At 41.7% G+C, this 18,484-nt stretch overlaps 1 protein-coding gene across 6 annotated transcripts in view; it reads left to right on the plus strand.

Annotated features, from left to right (window-relative positions):
• ULK2 (unc-51 like autophagy activating kinase 2) overlaps positions 1-18,484 on the plus strand; it is a 59,414-nt gene that overhangs the window by 34,470 nt on the left and 6,460 nt on the right. For 5 of the 6 annotated variants that reach the window (XM_073315967.1, XM_073315962.1, XM_078849291.1 and 2 more), the window contains 7 exons: positions 7,545-7,682; positions 9,097-9,242; positions 9,471-9,551; positions 15,574-15,860; positions 15,983-16,176; positions 16,709-16,818; positions 17,712-17,864. In XM_073315967.1, the coding sequence (XP_073172068.1) occupies positions 7,545-7,682; positions 9,097-9,242; positions 9,471-9,551; positions 15,574-15,860; positions 15,983-16,176; positions 16,709-16,818; positions 17,712-17,864 (1,109 nt within the window). The remainder of the gene's footprint in view (positions 1-7,544; positions 7,683-9,096; positions 9,243-9,470; positions 9,552-15,573; positions 15,861-15,982; positions 16,177-16,708; positions 16,819-17,711; positions 17,865-18,484) is intronic. The other variant, XM_073315964.1, reaches the window with a different exon arrangement.

Below are 18,484 nucleotides of genomic sequence, written 5' to 3' on the forward strand. Positions count from 1 at the left end.
CTAAGATGCTTGCTCATCCAGCTTGGTCTACAACTCCTGCCTATGAATTTTTTCCCCTTTCTCGGGATGCAGGCTTCCGATAGCTTCTGCAGCTTTAATTTAAAATAATCCCAGGCCTCCTCTACCTTTAAACCCATAAATTCTTCAGTCCAATCCACTTCCCTAACTAATTTCCTTAATTTTTGAAAGTCAGCCCTTTTGAAATCAAAAACCCTAGTTGCAGATTTATTTTTGTTAATCCTTCCATTCAATTTGAACTGAATTAGCTCATGATCACTTGAGCCAAGATTATCCCCTACAACCATTTCCTCTATGAGGTCCTCATTACTCACCAAGACCAAATCTAAAATGGCATCCCCTCTAGTCGGTTCAGCAACTACTTGCTGAAGGAATCCATCAGCTATCGCATCTAGGAAAATCTGAGCCCTATTATTATTACTAGCACTCGTCCTCCAGTCTATATCTGGGAAGTTAAAGTCTCCCATGATCACACAGTTTCCATTAGTATTTACTTTATTAAAAACATTAAAAAGGGCTCTATCCATATCCAAATTAGATCCCGGCGGTCTATAGCACACCCCAAGCACTATCCCAGGGGAGGCTCTAATAGTTTTCTTCCCCAATTTAATTGTTGCCCAGACAGACTCAGTCATATCCATTTCATCGCTTCTTATTTCTTTACATTCTATCTCATCATTGATATACAGTGCTACTCCACCACCTTTACCTTTATTTCGGTCTTTCCTAAACAGCACATACCCTTCAATACCTGTAGCCCAGTCATGACGACTATTCCACCAGGTCTCTGTTATACCTAGAATATCTGGTTTCACTTCCTGCACCAGTAACTCTAGTTCCTCCATTTTGTTACCTAGGCTCCTTGCATTAGTGTACAAACATCTTAATTTTTGCTCTTTGGCCTCACTCACATTCTGTACCCTATTAGGCACAGTTATTTTACTACCAGTATAACCTATTAGACTTGTATCTACACTGCCCTTCCTCCTACCTACAGCTGTATCCACTCTTACTTCATTTTCTTTCCACTCTATGCTAAATTCTGGCGTGGAGATTACCTGGACATCTCCCAACCATCTCCCCCAAATTCCTAGTTTAAAGCTCTCTTAATCAGTTGTGCCAGCCTCCATCCTAGAAGTCTATTTCCTTCCCTACTCAGATGAAGTCCATCCTGAGAGAACTGTCCTCTATCCATGAATGCCTCCCAATGGCCATACATCCCAAAGCCCTCCTTATAGCACCACTGCCTAAGCCATCTATTGATAGTCATAATCTTGTCACACCTTTGTTGCCCTTCTCTAGGAACAGGCAGAATCCCACTAAAGATCACCTGAGCCTCAATTTCCTTAAGCGTCCTCCCCAGCCTAGCATAGTCTCCCTTAATACTTTCCAGCGAGAATCTAGCCGTATTATTTGTTCCCACATGAAGGATAATTAGGGGATTCTTTCCCGCTCCCTTTAGAATCCTTTTCAACCTCAGGTCTACATCCCGTATCTTAGCACCTGGAAGATAGCACACCCTCCTATTTTCTGGATCAGCTCTGGTTACAGGCCTATCTATTCTTCTCAGTAAAGAGTCCCCAATCACATAGACCTGCCTTTTCCTAGTGACGGTGCTATTCTCCAGTCTATCCCCTGTTCCCTCTGGCTGCAAGTTTTTTCCATTCCCATTCTTCCTTGTAATCCTTTTTAACCCATCCTGTATCCTCCTGGGGCTCATATTTGGTGTAATCTCCATTAACTCTTCCCCTTTTCCTATAGGACTAACCGCTCTTCTCTTCTTCCTTGCCCTGTCACCTTCAGTGACTACCTGCTGAGCCCCTTCTTCATTTTCCAACTCTGCAAACCTATTCTGAAGCTCTATTTCTCCTTCACTAGCCCGTCTTTTCCTCTGCCTAGTTCTTTTAGTCACATGCTTCCACTGACCACTTTCCTCACCCAGTCTCCCCTCAGAATTCCCTAGTCCTGCTTCCATCTGCAAGTCTGAGCTTTTCCCTTCAGATACCTCATGTCTTTGCTCCATAATCTGCTCAAACCCCTTCCTAAACTCTACCAGACTTTCCACCTGCATCTCCAAACCTCTGATCTTTTCCTCCATCAGCTCTATCAGACGGCATTTCATGCAGACAAAACTCTTACCAGGTGCCCCCTCCAGGATCATGTACATACCACAGCTTCCACATCCAGTCATCTTCATTGTGTCATCTACTACATGGGTCACTCCCACTGCCACCTCTGAATCTGTCATAGCCTTCCCACCTAAATCCTGTTAATCTGGGAAACACAAACCACACCAAAACACCACCACCCACAGCAAAACCAAACCCCACACAAGCACCACAAGACAAACTCCCCTTTCAAACTCCCCTGTTTACAGCTCTGTTTGCTAGCTCCTGTGCCACTGCAGCTGTCTGTGCCGCTGCCTGACTGGCTGCTACCTTTATAGGACCCCTAGTCAGTGAAGCCCCGCCCCCTAATCAGGGCTCAGCTTCTCTCCCAGCACAAAGCCCCTACAAGCCTCTACACATACAGATACTACCAATACAAAACCAAACAAACACAAATACCTTCTCCTCCAACAGAACTCCCACAAATACCTTCTCCTCCAACAGAAGTTCCTTGAGGAAAGAAAGAATTTGTGTTTGGCTTTTTGATTAATTCTGAATGTCAGCAGCAGCATTAGGTGTCCAGGCACAGCCCTCCAGAAAAGGGGTCGACATGTCTGATTAGCATTATGTGGTAAACCACACTGACCTCCAGTTAGGGATTCTGGCCATTAAAAGCAGCTATTGAGCTATAAAAAAGTAAGGCTGCTGCAGTTAAATGTTGATAAACTGGTACACTGATGTGTGCAGTGCTGGTCCCAGGATATGAGACACAAAGTGGGTGAGGACCAGTTTCTGGTGGTGAAAGGGATGAGCTTTCGAACTACACAGAAATGAGAGGAAGAACTCTGTAGCTTGAAAGCTCGTCTCTTTCACCAACAGAAGTTTGTCCAATAAAAGGTATTTCCTCACCCACCTTGTGTGTCTGGTACACTGATAGCACATTGGCTTTTCAGACATACTCGTTTTCAGACATACTCGACATAGAGTTTTTAATTGTTAGTGATCCACCAACATCCTTCAGTATCTTGGAACTGTGTGTGTTGAATAGCTATCTGCAAAGAGACAATGGTTTACAGTCCCTTTTTCTGTATGTGGAATTCTGCTTTGCAATATACCAGACTTAAATGTTCAAAACACTTTGTAACTGAAGACAAAGTTCTGGGTACAGCTTGTCAGATGATGATGACAAATAGCAATTCATTTTTTTTTGACTTGGTGACATTTGGAAAACGTCATGTGTACCCATGCTTCTATCAGTACCTAAACAGAAGAATTTAATTTGTCATTTGATGAAATAATACATTTCATAATCCTATTTTTGTTACAAGGGAAAAAGTGGGATGATTATCCAAATAGCGACTGCAGATAATGACTGTTTCCTTGGCTTATGCTAATGTTACAGGAAGATGATATTGCATTTGTTTTGTTTAGAAAGGCTTGTCATAAGAAGATAAACTTATCACTTTGTGCTGATCACAGAGCAGTTTGCAAAATCTGCTAACATATGGGCTGTTAAATATAAAAGGTGAAGCTTATGCCTATTAAGGGCAGAGAAACAGAATAGCTGATTTTTGAATGCCTTTTAGGTCTGAGTTGTTTTGTATGCAAAATACTGTAAGTATAGTCTGAAAGTCTCTTTATGCTCTAAATTAAAGTCAATGTTAATTGAAGTTACGAAAAGTATTTTAGGTGCATTTCCACATTGGTAATGTCAGAGAGCCACTTATTTGTGCTGGCTAGGAACAGGTGTTTGGTATTCCTACTACAGATTTTTTAATTACTGCTTAATCAAATTTTGAATTATTAAGTCTGGTTACTATAGGTGACCTGGTATCAGGTGACCTAACAGCCAAACGGGGTTAAGAATATTGAGCTGCTTTGGATGTAGTTTGTTGAAAAAGTAGTGTGTGTATATTATTGATGGTCAAGATACTTTGGTTTTATACAGTTTAAACTACAATGCAATTTTGTTTTTCAAGCTGGGAAATATTAATTTACAGTTAGTTACAAATTTTTCATCAGGTATAATTAAGCTCCATGGAGAAATGATTTTTTTCTGATTGACTGGTTAATTTAATTTTACTAAACTGTGTAACTGTATGAATCATACCCAGAGTTGGACTTTGGGTGGAGGCTTCCACTGCCCTCCAAGAATAGCTGTATGTTTCTTCAACGAAATGAGGAGCAGGGAAATAGGTCACAATGTTGACTTTAAATGACTTTATAGTTAATATTCAGGAGATGAAAAAGGGGCAACTCACTTTTTTCAGGGCAAAATGAAGAACTTGCTGTACAAAGTCTAAGTAAATGAGCTTTGCACATAACTAAGAGGGAGTGGGGTCAGGTGAGGAGAGAACTTCACCCAACCCAGCAGCACGACCTGAAGCATCTGCATAGCTGCCACCCCTGCTACTGATATAGTAACTGCTGCTCCCCCTGCTCTTGGAATTTAGATGTGGGGCATCTGCTTCATTCCCCCACCATGCCACTGGATGCCTTTGTACAGATTCTGTGTACACAGCCTGCCCTCTATGCACAGAAGCTTTAGGCCCTTCCATTCAGCATGTGACCCCTAAAGCTGTGGTTTCATTACTATCTTTTGGCAGATTCACCACTGCAGCAGATGAGGTGCAGAATATCTTAATTGTTGCAAAGCTGAGAAACTTCTATAAATGTGAGCTGGAGTTCTGCAGCCTGAGACTGCCAGAAAACTGTTGACAGAGTATTATCTGCTCAAATGTGCTCACAACTCCTGAATTAACAACAGTATCTAGTCACTGAATAGCAGCAAGATTAGGCACTGCTCTCTATCATTAAGGAAGCACCATCCCCAGGGGAGTTGTAGATCATGTTATGTTAGGAGGTATTTTCACAAAAGTTTTATCCATTTGTTTTGCCTCACTGTGTTAGAGTAAAGCAAGTCATGAGATCCTTAAAAGGGTTAGTGAATGGGAATTCAGTGCTGTATAAGGAAGGAATATTTCATATAATGGAATGGCAAAGTAATGAATGCAGCTGTTTCAAAATAATATCAAGAATCCAGCTTTCAATAGAACCAAAGCCAGGCCGTGGTTGCAGTGACTACTCATTTCCTTCAGCTTTAGCAAGGTGGGTAGGAAAAATTGTTGCTTTTGGTCAACTTCTGTCTGCCACTTCCTTCTCCTGAGAGAGTGAATTTTTTTCTGAATAATTGATGACTTGGCACTTCTGCCTGCTTGCGGCTCTCAGCTTTCTGTTATGCTGACTGGCTGCTCCTCTGCTCCATCACTGAGTCTGTCTTCCAGTGGTTTTCTGCAGCTCCTTGGAGGAGCATTTCATTAGACCAGAACATGCATGGTGGAATAGCTCAATTCTAACTGTGGAGGGAGGGAACAGAAGGTTCATCTGGAAGATGAAAATAGTTCAAGTTCTTTTGAAAGTGACTAGTTCAGGTGGACCCTTGCTGTCTGACTAGAGTTAGCTTACACACAGGAGTGCACAGATGTCCTTTCCTCCTTCCAGTTTGCCTTCGATTCTGTTCCTCTGTTTGCTACTTCCCCCCCCTTCCTTTTGCTTCTCACTGTTGCGTTCTTTCTTTTCTCACTATCTTCTCTAAAGTTCCTTTGTGGGTCCAACGCCAAATATGCCCTGTTGCTCCCACCACAGCCCACAGGCTAGTTTCTAGCAAGGGTTCTCTTCTGCCGCTTTAGGGGTGAGGTAGGCTGAGGCTGATTTTTGGGACATCATCATGAAGGTACCCTGGGGGTTAAGGCCAAGATTAGAAGAGTTGGTCCGTATAGTCTGCTTTTTTGGGGTTACACTGAGGTGGTCCTTTTTCCCAATCTTCAGTATCTGTGTGGAGTTTGTCATTCAGTCGTCTGTAGCTGGCTTCTGGAAAGAAATGTTATGAGCCTTATGGGACACAGGACTAGTACCGTATGTGAGGTAATCTGCTGGATTTTCAGTTTCTTGGTATGTAAAATCTGCAGAGGGATTTCAGTTTATAAAGGTGAGAAACGAATATCGGAAAAGAGTACGAGCATTGCTTTGGCAACAGAGTTAGCCAAAGGAAGTACATTCTAGAAAAATACTGTTATGTTCGGCATATATGTATCAATTTCCCCAACAGCTGAATAACCCTATGTTTTCTCCTGTACTGTGGTTTGGTTTGCTGTTAGTAAAATTCAGCAAAGTGTGAGATTTGTTAGTCTAGAACCACCAGTGCTTCCTTCGTCAGCATGAAAGCATTGTTTTTTTTGGGAATAGAGGACATCCGTCAAGATGCTACACAAAATTTGGTGCATTTAGGTAGTTTGTCTTCGTCTGCTGAAGCAGAAAACCTAATACAGGCTGATATGTTTTACACAATAGTTATCCAAGGGGAAGCATGAGAGAGCCATGGGAGACAGAAGGGATAAGGCATCTAAGACAGAAAAGAAGACCTTAAAGAGGACAGACAAATCTCACTGGATTTTATTTTAAAAAGACAAAACAAACTTGAACAGGTTTTATATTGTGTATTCACAAATTACCTTCGTACTGGATAGAAGAAAAGCTATGAATCAATTTTTAATATAAACAAATGCATTATAAATTAGAAAACAATTGAAATTAAGTATCAATCACACAATGCTTGTAAAAATGGTTTGATTTAAATCTTTCTAATGATTTTTTTCTCTCTCTGAAGTTGGTAGTGTGTATGAGGGACCAGAGATCTTCCTTGGAGGGATCTGTTAATTGGAAACTGTGCTTAAGTTATGCTTTTACTTGAAAGTGGTGATAGCTAGTTAAATTCTTATCATGGAGAAAGTTGATCCACTTATCAAAACTAACTTTGAGACATAAGTCACTGACTCTTATTAGCTGAAGTACATAAGACTTGTCTGCAGCTTGATGAAATGGTTCAGTGTTCAGGTGTGGTGTTCTGGTCATTTTGTGCACGTAGGAGTTGGTTACATAACATGTTTTCTTTTTATGAATTCTCAATGTCTCTTGGGAAATCTCTGATTGTGCCTTAGTAGCTTTTGTAAACATTCCCGTCAGTTTTGCTCTTGGACTTCCTGTTCTTTACACAGTGGGTTTTCCTAGAACCACTTTGTTTTGAAAGGTAGTGAACAGAGGAGTCTGACTGGGAGGAATGGAGTTCTGCTGATTCGTAGACTGTGCTGCATGATTGATTCTACCAGTTAGCGTTGCAGTTCTCTGCACGCAAAAGGCCAGTGTAAGAAAAGCCCATTAGTGGCAAACTGGTCTTGATCTTGCTTTATAAGTGATTGAGCCAAACTTGGATAAACTGCAGACTGTGTTGTCTACGTGCTCTTCAAAACGGGAGTTTGTTTGCCTGTTTCTGGGATTTTCTTTAAATCGGACAATGGTTCAAATTAGCGAGAGACCCACTTACCAGCAGTCATTTCCTCTCTCAATACCTTCCAACTTCAGACAATGTCAGCCTTCAGTGTCCCCACGCAGCGAAACGGCACCTATTCCGGTTCCCACTCAGTTACGGAATTATCAGCGTATAGAGCAGAATCTCACATCTACTGCCAGCCCTGTGTCAAACCCCCATGGATCACCTAGGTGAGTTATTCTTTTTCTCTTGGCCTTCATTTGTGTTTATACACTGAAAGATGTCTTGCATAGTAAATTACTGCCAGAGTTACTTTTGTGTAAGCTGAATTAGATGAAGAGTTTAAATGTTTTGCACGGAATAATTCAAAACAGACTTTACAATGAGTACAACATATTAGTTCATCACAATCTGCAGTTAGATGGCTGGCAATGTAGTGAGTTTTTCAGAAAAAGAGAAGTAGAGAAACCCTATAATAAACTTGGTTTTTCCACTCTAAAATGTTGCCCAAGGAAATAAAAGGATGAATTCTTGCTCTCTTGTCCTTCTTTGTATATTCTATTATGACATGTACTGAAATGTCAGTAATAAGTTCTTCTGTTCTTATTTCACACGTTAATGAATGCATGCATTGTTTTATTAGAACATCAAGGGACAGATTATGGTATGTGAGTTGTTAATTAGTGCTTCATAATAATAAAAAGCTCTTCTGGCAAACTAGACTTGCTTCCTGGCCCACTCCCAGACTTTCACTCTTTATCCTGTATAGTATTCTATAGAGCCTTGGGACTGGGACAGAAACTGCCCCCCTTTCAAAAGGTTTACTACATTACTGCTCTTTGAGTAAGGTACCTTTAACAAGATAGGTCTCTGGCCTTCCCTTCTCAGCTTCTTCCTTTCTGGTCCTCTGACAACAGATTGCTCTGCTTCTTGTTGGCTGATTAACCCCACCACATGCGTAAGGACTATTTGCAATGTGAGGATGGGATCCCCAGCCTCCCAGCCCATTTATCTTATTTCGGTACCCACTGGAGCCAGAACCTTAGGTTCAAGAGACAGATAACTTGCAACCTAGTTTTCTTTTTAAAAACAAAAAAATCACAGTTATCTGGACTTTTCAAGATTTCTAATTTTGAGGCTATACTACTGCAGTTTGGCAAGGGCCTTACTTTGTTTTTAATAACTTGTTCCCAACAGCTGATCCGCATACCAGGTCCAGTACTTCACTCCTCTGTTGGGTATATTCTAAGCTCCCTTTTCCTGCCTTAATGATCAGCATTTGTGTTGGAGTCTGTTGCTGTTGCCTGCTTTCCCACTCAATTGTGCATGCAGCAATGGGAGTTCACAGGGGTCCATGCTCTATTATGGGCTTAATTGCACAGGCTATTACAACTAGGGTCTGAACTGGTAAAATGAGCTGTCCAAAGGTTGGGAACATTTGTGGTAAATGAATTCTAATTTGTAATATATTACAGCAGCGTCAAAAGTTGTGATTCCACTTTGTGACCAAAGGATATAAAATGCTGCTTATGTTTGGTGTAGAGGGTTCAGTTTAAGGCTCATTTAAAATCCTATTTGGATAAGCATCAATTTCATATGCTTCCCTAAAATGTCATGAGTTTGTTTTGGGTTTGATCTTTTTAGATCTGCAGTGGTGAGACGGTCTAATACCAGCCCTATGGGCTTTCTGAAGATAGGCTCCTGTTCACCAGTACCAGCAGACACTGCGCACGGTGTTGGACGCAGGCTGTCCACAGGGTCTTCAAGACCGTATTCTCCTTCGCCATTAGGTAAGCTCACAAATCAGTAGATAATGAGGGGAGGTATATCAGGAATAACTTTGACATGAGAGTATCTGGTAAATTCAAATCTTGTCTATTTAGATTTCATTTGCAAAAGTGGCTCATGTTAAGTGATTGTTTAAAAGAAGCCTGCAATCTATTGTTCTCATACTGTTGTTCTTCCTTCATCAGTAAGGTAGAAATGTAAACTTTTATTCTTGCTTTTAATTTGCTTAGTTGGAACCATACCTGAGCAGCTTGGGCACTGTTGCTGTGGTCAACCTCAAGGGCATGAATCAAGGAGTAGAAATGCCTCAGGTGAGTGGCATTAGGCCAAGTTCCATTTCACTATAGACCTGAAAGCACTGGATGAAGTTGGATTTTAGTCCCACTTTACAGATAGCCTTTCTGTGCCTCCATTACCCCCAAGTGGCTTACCGAAGGTTACATGGTAAGTTTGGTGACCTAGGTACCTTTTCTAAATACTACAATCTCCATCCCTGTGGTCCGTCCACAAGACCATAAGGAATTGACTAGTCTCTGTAGTTCACAATATTAAAGGACAGCTCTTTATTCTGGTCCTCTGCATGTTATTTACCAAGGATGGAAATGAACTTAGAATATAATCAGTAACAGTAAAGTACTTCTCGAAATGTGGTTGTGATCAGCATGTCATGAGAAATGGCAGCAAGAAATATCACTGTCTGTGTTCAACATTCCCATCCTCATTCCCTCAGGGAACCCATCAGTATCTGACATTAGTTTTGCTATAGGCATTCAATAAACTTAATTCATCATAAATCATTAGGGCATGCAGGCAGCAAACTGAGGAAGGAGGAAATAGGACTTCATGATGCTTTATTTGATACTATTTAAGATGGGTCCTTCCACTAGCCTCAAGGGATACAGAAGAATTGCTCAGAAGAACAAACTACACCATTTCTAACTGAGGTTTAAATAATGACTTTGCCACCAGTGTTGGTCCATATCTCTCCTGCTCACGGGGCACTTATGTCTGAACTATCTAAAATGTTAGGTATCTTACATTGAATTAGAACCATAGAGTTAGAAGGGACCACAAGGGTCATCTAGTCCAGCGGTTCTCAACCAGGGGTCCAGGGCCCCCTCAGGGACCGTGAGCAGGTTTCAGAGGGTCCACCAAGCAGGGCCAGTGCTAGACTTGCTGGGGCCCAGGGCAGAGAGCCAAAGCCTGACCACATAGGCTGAAGCCTGGGGCCCGGAACCCCGCCACCTGAGGCTGAAGCTGAAGACTAAGCAACGTAGCTTTGTGTGGGCCCTTGTGGCCCCAAGCAATTGCCCTGGCTTTTGTATGCAGAAAACCAGTTGTTGTGGCACAGGTGGGCCGTGGAGTTTTTATAGCATGTTGGGGGGGCCTCGGAAAGAAAAAGGTTGAGAACCCCTGATCTAGTCTAACCCCCTGCCAAGATGCAGGATTTATTGTCTAAACCATCCAAGAAAGATGGCTATCCGGCCTCTTCTTGAAAACTTCCAGTGAAGGAGCAAGATAGGAAGTTTTTCCTGAGATTTAATCTAAATCTGTTATGCTATAGGTAAGATGTTTAAATGTTAAAATATGCTGTTGAATTTTTTTTGTTTACTTGAAACTTGTTTCCCAAAACTGCCGCCGGTAATGAACTCTTTCACTTCTAAGACAAATGTAGCTAGTAGCCAAACATTTTTTAATATCTGACAACTGTCTGGCCTGTGTGAAATGAGTTCCGTGTCCACGGTGCTTCCATGTCACAAAAATAACTAGCACATTAGTATTCATATTAGCAGTCTCCACAGAGATCAAGGAATGTGACTAGGTCTGCAGACTGAAATATTCTCTTGGTTCAAAAGATGATCCCTCCAGAATATGATTAAGCCACTTTCAAGTTGTACATGTATCTGTTCTTGACTTAAATAGGGGTTTATAGGACTGTTCATTTAGTGCCAGCAACAAATTCACTTAAACAAGTACCCTGCTACAACTCAGTTCTTCTCTTTTTATAGCCTCTTGAGTATTTAAATTCTTTTACCTATTATTAATGATCTGCTTAAGTCCTTTTCATGTTTAACTTGTACCATTTCTTAATATTAAAAGATTCTGGTATTTTTAATGGTAATTATCTGTCTTACCCATTTAAATGGGTATTCAAATTCAGAAGCCATGGAAATCATGGCTGCCCAGAGATAAAGTGAAATACCATCACCATTTCCAAGGAATTGAAATGTAAGCATGTATGTAGAGCTTGTGTAATTAACTAGTAGTTTCGGTCAACAAAGGAGAGAGAGCAATTTACAAAAGAATCTAAAAACTTTAAATTCAGAAATCCAAGTCTCAAAGAGCCACTGGCTGATTTTTTTGAAGTTTCTAAACTCTCCAGCAGAAGAGTGAAGGGATTTCAGGCAATCAAAACTGCTGACTGAGAATTCAGAGGAAGAATCGGACATGAGCACTCTGGAATTGTGGGCAAGCACGTTATTTCCAAAACAAAAAGAAAAGGAATACTTGTGGCACCTTAGAGACTGACCAATTTATTTGAGCATAAGCTTTCGTGAGCTACAGCTCACTTCATCGGATGCATACTGTGGAAACTACAGAAGACATTATATACACAGAGACCATGAAACAATACCTCCTCCCACCCCACTCTCCTGCTGGTAATAGCTTATCTAAAGTGATCACTCTCCTTACAATGTGTATGATAATCAAGGTGGGCCATTTCCAGCACAAATCCAGGTTTTCTCACCCTTCCCCCCCTCTTCCCCCCCCCCCCCACAAACTCACTCTCCTGCTGGCAATAGCTCATCCAAACTGACCACTCTCCTTACAATGTGTATGATAATCAAGGTGGGCCATTTCCAGCATAAATCCAAGTTTAACCAGAACGTTTTTTGGGGGAGGGGGTAGGAAAACCAAGGGGAAATAGGCTACCTTGCATAATGACTTAGCCACTTCCAGTCTCTATTTAAGCCTAAATTAATAGTATCCAATTTGCAAATGAATTCCAATTCAGCAGTTTCTCGCTGGAGTCTGGATTTGAAGTTTTTTTGTTTTAAGATAGCGACTTTCATGTCTGTAATTGCGTGACCAGAGAGATTGAAGTGTTCTCTGACTGGTTTATGAATGTTATAATTCTTGACGTCTGATTTGTGTCCATTTATTCTTTTATGTAGAGACTGTCCAGTTTGACCAATGTACATGGCAGAGGGGCATTGCTGGCACATGATGGCATATATCACACTGGTGGATGTGCAGGTGAACGAGCCTCTGATAGTGTGGCTGATGTTATTAGGCCCTGTGATGGTGTCCCCTGAATAGATATGTGGGCACAGTTGGCAACGGGCTTTGTTGCAAGGATAGGTTCCTGGGTTAGTGGTTCTGTTGTGTGGTATGTGGTTGTTGGTGAGTATTTGCTTCAGGTTGGGGGGCTGTCTGTAGGCAAGGACTGGCCTGTCTCCCAAGATTTGTGAGAGTGTTGGGTCATCCTTCAGGATAGGTTGTAGATCCTTAATAATGCGTTGGAGGGGTTTTAGTTGGGGGCTGAAGGTGACGGCTAGTGGCGTTCTGTTATTTTCTTTGTTGGGCCTGTCCTGTAGTAGGTGACTTCTGGGAACTCTTCTGGCTCTATCAATCTGTTTCTTCACTTCCGCAGGTGGGTATTGTAGTTGTAAGAATGCTTGATAGAGATCTTGTAGGTGTTTGTCTCTGTCTGAGGGGTTGGAGCAAATGCGGTTGTATCGCAGAGCTTGGCTGTAGACGATGGATCGTGTGGTGTGGTCAGGGTGAAAGCTGGAGGCATGTAGGTAGGAATAGCGGTCAGTAGGTTTCTGGTATAGGGTGGTGGTTATGTGACCATTGTTTATTAGCACTGTAGTGTCCAGGAAGTGGATCTCTTTTGTGGACTGGACCAGGCTGAGGTTGATGGTAGGATGGAAATTGTTGAAATCATGGTGGAATTCCTCAAGGGCTTCTTTTCCATGGGTCCAGATGATGAAGATGTCATCAATATAGCGCAAGTAGAGTAGGGGTGTTAGGGGACGAGAGCTGAGGAAGCGTTGTTCTAAATCAGCCATAAAAATGTTGGTATACTGTGGGGCCATGTGGGTACCCATAGCAGTGCCGCTGATCTGAAGGTATACATTGTCCCCAAATGTAAAATAGTTATGGGTAAGGACAAAGTCACAAAGTTCAGCCACCAGGTTAGCCGTGATGTTATCGGGGATAGTGTTCTTGACGGCTTGTAGTCCATCTTTGTGTGGAATGTTGGTGTAGAGGGCTTCTACATCCATAGTGGCCAGGATGGTATTATCAGGAAGATCACCGATGGATTGTAGTTTCCTCAGGAAGTCAGTGGTGTCTCGAAGGTAGCTGGGAGTGCTGGTAGCGTAGGGCCTGAGGAGGGAGTCTACATAGCCAGACAATCCTGCTGTTTGGGTGCCAATGCCTGAGATGATGGGGCGCCCAGGATTTCCAGGTTTATGGATCTTAGGTAGTAGATAGAATATCCCAGGTCAGGGTTCCAGGGGTGTGTCTGTGCGGATTTGATCTTGTGCTGCCCAGCTTGATTATCATACACATTGTAAGGAGAGTGATCACTTTAGATAAGCTATTACCAGCAGGAGAGTGGGGTGGGAGGAGGTATTGTTTCATGGTCTCTGTGTATATATAATGTCTTCTGCAGTTTCCACAGTATGCATCCGATGAAGTGAGCTGTAGCTCACGAAAGCTTATGCTCAAATAAATTGGTTAGTCTCTAAGGTGCCACAAGTACTCCTTTTCTTTTTGTGAATACAGACTAACACAGCTGTTACTCTGAAACATTTCCAAAACAGTCATTGCTTAATGGAATGGAATCAAATCAAGGTGTGAGGTAGAGCAGTCACTTTAACTATAGTAAATGTAGGCCTCATAAGGTAATTAAAAGACTTGGCTAAATAGTTACAGGCACTTCATTGCGTGAACTTGGAAGAAGGTTTAAGATGAGTGGTTTTGGAAGCACCAGTTTATGGCTGCTTTAATTGAGAGTTAAGCCACTTTAAATCACTTTTTTGTAACTTATGATCAAAAGATTATCAGAATAGGAAAAAGTCAGAAGGGTGGGTTCACTTCCTGTAATAGCCCTTTGGAAGCACCAGTTTATGAAACAGAACCAGAGTTCAAAAAACCTGTTGATTTGGCTGCCTCTTAAGAAACAGATACATTGCCATGCTACTATACAGTATAGCATGAAAAACAAGCGAAGAAATTAACCACTGTGCTATATTTTCAAAGTTCTGCAACTTGACTTAAAGATAAGTGAAACTGTTAGCACTTCACTGTCAGAGTTGTTTAAGATTGTGAAGAGGTACATGTTATCTGCAAGGCTGTGACCATGAGATTTCAGTATTATGTACAATCCTCACTTGGTGCAATACCTCATCTGAAAGATAAGAGGATGCCATCAAATTTCAATCTATATAATTGATGGCATTGATAACTGGTCATTTTGAGTTTGAAGCTTGATATTAACAAACTACTTGCATTCCCATTAGGAACACTTAGAATTTACAGCATCACATTTTAACAATCCATCTGGAACTTCAGCTGCACAGACAGAAAATACCCCTTTAGGAAGGGCACCCTTTTTTGGATGCAACTTTGAGAGAATACTCCTTACTCAAAGCTCATTATTTAACCAAATGGGTCCTAAAGTTCCTTGGTCTGGGTTTGCTCAAGAAAAACCTGACGTTCATGCCAAGGAGTGGACTTGTTTGGGGTATGGAGGGTTTTAAGCAGTATTCCCGTTGGTGGAGGGTAGAAAACAAATGATCCAGGTAATAGCCCTTTGCATTACCCTGTCCTGTTAAAAGAAAAGGAGGACTTGTGGCGCCTTAGAGACTAACACATTTATTTGAGCATAAGCTTTTGTGAGCCACAGCTCACTTCATCGCTAGTATCTACATTCTTTGCAGAAGCCATGAGATGAGTTGCCTTTTATGATTGGAGACGCTTTCATTAAACTTAGTACCTGCTGGAGCTGACCATTTCATTTATTATGGCTGAACTCTCCAGAGGTACTGAAGCAGCTTGTACAGCTATCACCTTGAAATCCTGTCCCTTTGGGCTATTGACCATGTTGTGTATCACTCCTCGATGTATGTCTAGCCTTTAGTTTGGGCGGTTGGCATTCTGAATCCAATCCTCCTGCCAGCTGATGAACAAACATATCTCACAACAATATAAAACTCTGTCCTTTCAGATTAACTTCAGAGCTCAATATTTCATTTTTTGTAGGGCTGTTTTGAAATCACTGCTAGCAGAATCACACTTCCTTTTGGTGCCTCTCCACAGGTTCTCCAATACCACAGTCTCAATCACCGCAGTCCCTCTTGATGGGAGCCAGGCTGCAGAGTGCTCCAACTCTAACAGATATCTACCAGAACAAACAGAAGCTTCGAAAGCAACATTCAGACCCTGTATGCCCATCATATGCAGGGTATGGGTATAGCTACTCTCCACAGCCAAGTAGGCCAGTCAGCCTGGGAACATCACCTACAAAACATATGGGATCATCACCTAGGAGCTCAGACTGGCTGTTTAAAACTCCATTACCAACAATTATTGGCTCTCCCACTAAGGTTTGTTAAACTTAAACTTAATTCTGTCTGAAAAACATTGTTACGATATAGTATTTACCTACAGCTATCTCAGTAACTGAGAGTACTCGCTTGTATGCTAACCAGATTCAATGCTTGTTTAGGCAACTGCTCCTTTCAAGATACCGAAGACTCAAGCATCCTCAAACTTGCTGGCCTTGGTTAGTCGTCAGGGTTCGGCGGATGTCCCATTGCAGTCTAAAGACATGACTGACCCAAGGGACTTCACACACTTCCACTCGACACAAGGAAGTGAAAAACAGGCAGTAGAACAGCACAGCAAGGCTCCATTTGGCAGGTAGAAATCATATCTGTTTACAAACTGCAGACATTGTGTAGGCATAATTTGTCTCAGAACAGCATGGCAGCTCTATAAACCAGAGTGCTGTTGCATGCAATTTATAGCCTGTGGTTTGTTTTGAGATATTTCTTGTTATGGAGACATTGGAGGTTAGTGTGTACCACAGAAACCTCACCTGCAGTGTAAAAAAAAAAAAAGTGTTGACTTCCTAGACTGCTTCACCGTATTGCTGTTAAGTTCCCTTTTATTTGTTTTGATCATCTAAATTTGGAGTTCTAGTCCCCACCATTAGCCTCTTTCCAGTTTTTACTTCAGAATTCTGATAAACTTAATGTGGCTAAACTTGAAATACCCTCTTAACCTGTGGGGTATTTGCACAATTGTATTATTTCAGGAAGTTCAGTGTTGATACTACAGAGAATTCTTGAAATCAGACGTGTAACATCTCCCAGAAAGCCCCCCTCAGTTGTGAGGTGCAGAGGAAACTACATTGAGAATTTTTTCCATTTTCATTTGCTTTTCTGTGTAGATCTGTCAGTACTGGGAAGTTGTCAGATCAACAAGCGAAGACTATCCTTGGTGGCCAGTTATATCAGGGCAGCACAGACAGCCTCAATACTGAGCGACCAATGGATACAGGTAAAGAACAGATTAATTCGGGTATTATTTTAGTTTAAAGCCTACAACCAAATTATCGTTCCATCAGTTTTAGGAGATTTTATGGACATTCTCACTGGTTAGAGTGGTTGCTGTGTCACGAACACTAATGATGGTTCTGATAATACTTTGACACAAACATTAACTCTTCAGAAGATTTCTGCATGTGTATGTTGAATATCTCTATAAAGCACCATATATAGTTGGGCACTGTCTGTAAATAAGAGCATCCCAGAACTGCCCTGATGATAAAAATATCAGAACTGTGTATGCTCATTTGGGGTTTTTTTCACTACCTCTGTTGCAACTCCATCTTCTTATTCCAGCTTGTTTTTCCCATGGAGATTAGTTTCCAACGTGCTGGCTTGTCTTATCCTCTACGGCTAGTGGTTGTGCCTTCCATAAGCCAGCCAACAGAGGATGCTATATCAACCTTATGGCTAGAATTCCCAAAGTTTGTTTTTTTTTAAACCAGGGGGCTATCCAGGGAGGCCTGATTTATTTATTTTTTTCAGCCTCCTGCGCTGCCTTTTTGTCTTATTTTCAATAGCATCTATTTCCATAGGGTCTAAGCACTGTCTCTGGGTTTTCAAAAGTCATCTCCAGTTCTCTTCCCCGAGGAGAAGAGTTTAGAGCTAAGAGCAAATTTAGTTTCAAGTGGAACTTGGAAGGAGATGTGAAAAGCTAAGGGTGCATCTTAGTTCTGATTGTGTTCAGCTAAGTGGGCCCAGCACTACTTTCGGCATGTGGTATTATTTGCTGTCAGACTTCAAAGATGCCCTCGTTTTTCCCCAGTCTAGTCCAAAGTCTGGCTCTGTTTCAGAGAGTGGTGTATATTATAAGGACTAACATACCATGTAAACCTTTTATTCCAGCTCCAGCAGGGGCCTGTGGAATTGCAATGGCACTTCCTTCCATAGGAACTGGAGCAAGTTCTAGGGCAGTAATGTTTACTGTGGGTTCCCCTCCAAATAGTGCTACCCCTCCTACTTGCACCCATATGGTCCTCAGAACTAGAACAACTTCAGGTAAGACACCCCTAAAACAATGCATCTTTGGCAAATGTAATGTCTAAATTTGTAAGCTCTTTGGAATGGGGACCTGATTCTTTGTGTGTGTTTGTAAGGTGCATAGCACAGTAGGGCCTCAGGACAATGCTGTAGCAAGTGTTAAACCATAATCAGGACTAGAGAGGAATGTCAGTCTGTCCTCTGACTTTTCTCTCCATAAAAGAGGGATGAAGCTGTTAGTTCAACATTCTGTAGTATACATTTGTGACAGTCTACGCCATGTCTGTGATGGGATCTAACGTTGTTTCAGATGGCATACACGGTTGTTTGTTCCAAGATACAAAAAAGTAGATTTTTAACAATAATAATAATGCACAGGGTTTGGAAGCATACTGGATTCCAGCACACCTTAGTGTGTGCTTTGAAATATAGACGCCAACAGGCTAAATGCCTTCCTCCATTTGAAGTGTGGATGGCCAGCATATCTGCATAAGGGCTTTTTTGTGAACTTGATCCAGTCTGTTGAATTTGACTGGGTACCTACAGTCAGAATCCTTGTCAGCCAATCACCTTTTCTTCTCACAGTGCCCATTTTATAAATCTTCACTGTCCAATAAGGAATGCCACTTAGGTACTGG

This window comes from Lepidochelys kempii, chromosome 17 (assembly GCF_965140285.1).
Source record: "Lepidochelys kempii isolate rLepKem1 chromosome 17, rLepKem1.hap1, whole genome shotgun sequence".
NCBI lineage: Eukaryota > Metazoa > Chordata > Testudines > Cheloniidae > Lepidochelys > Lepidochelys kempii.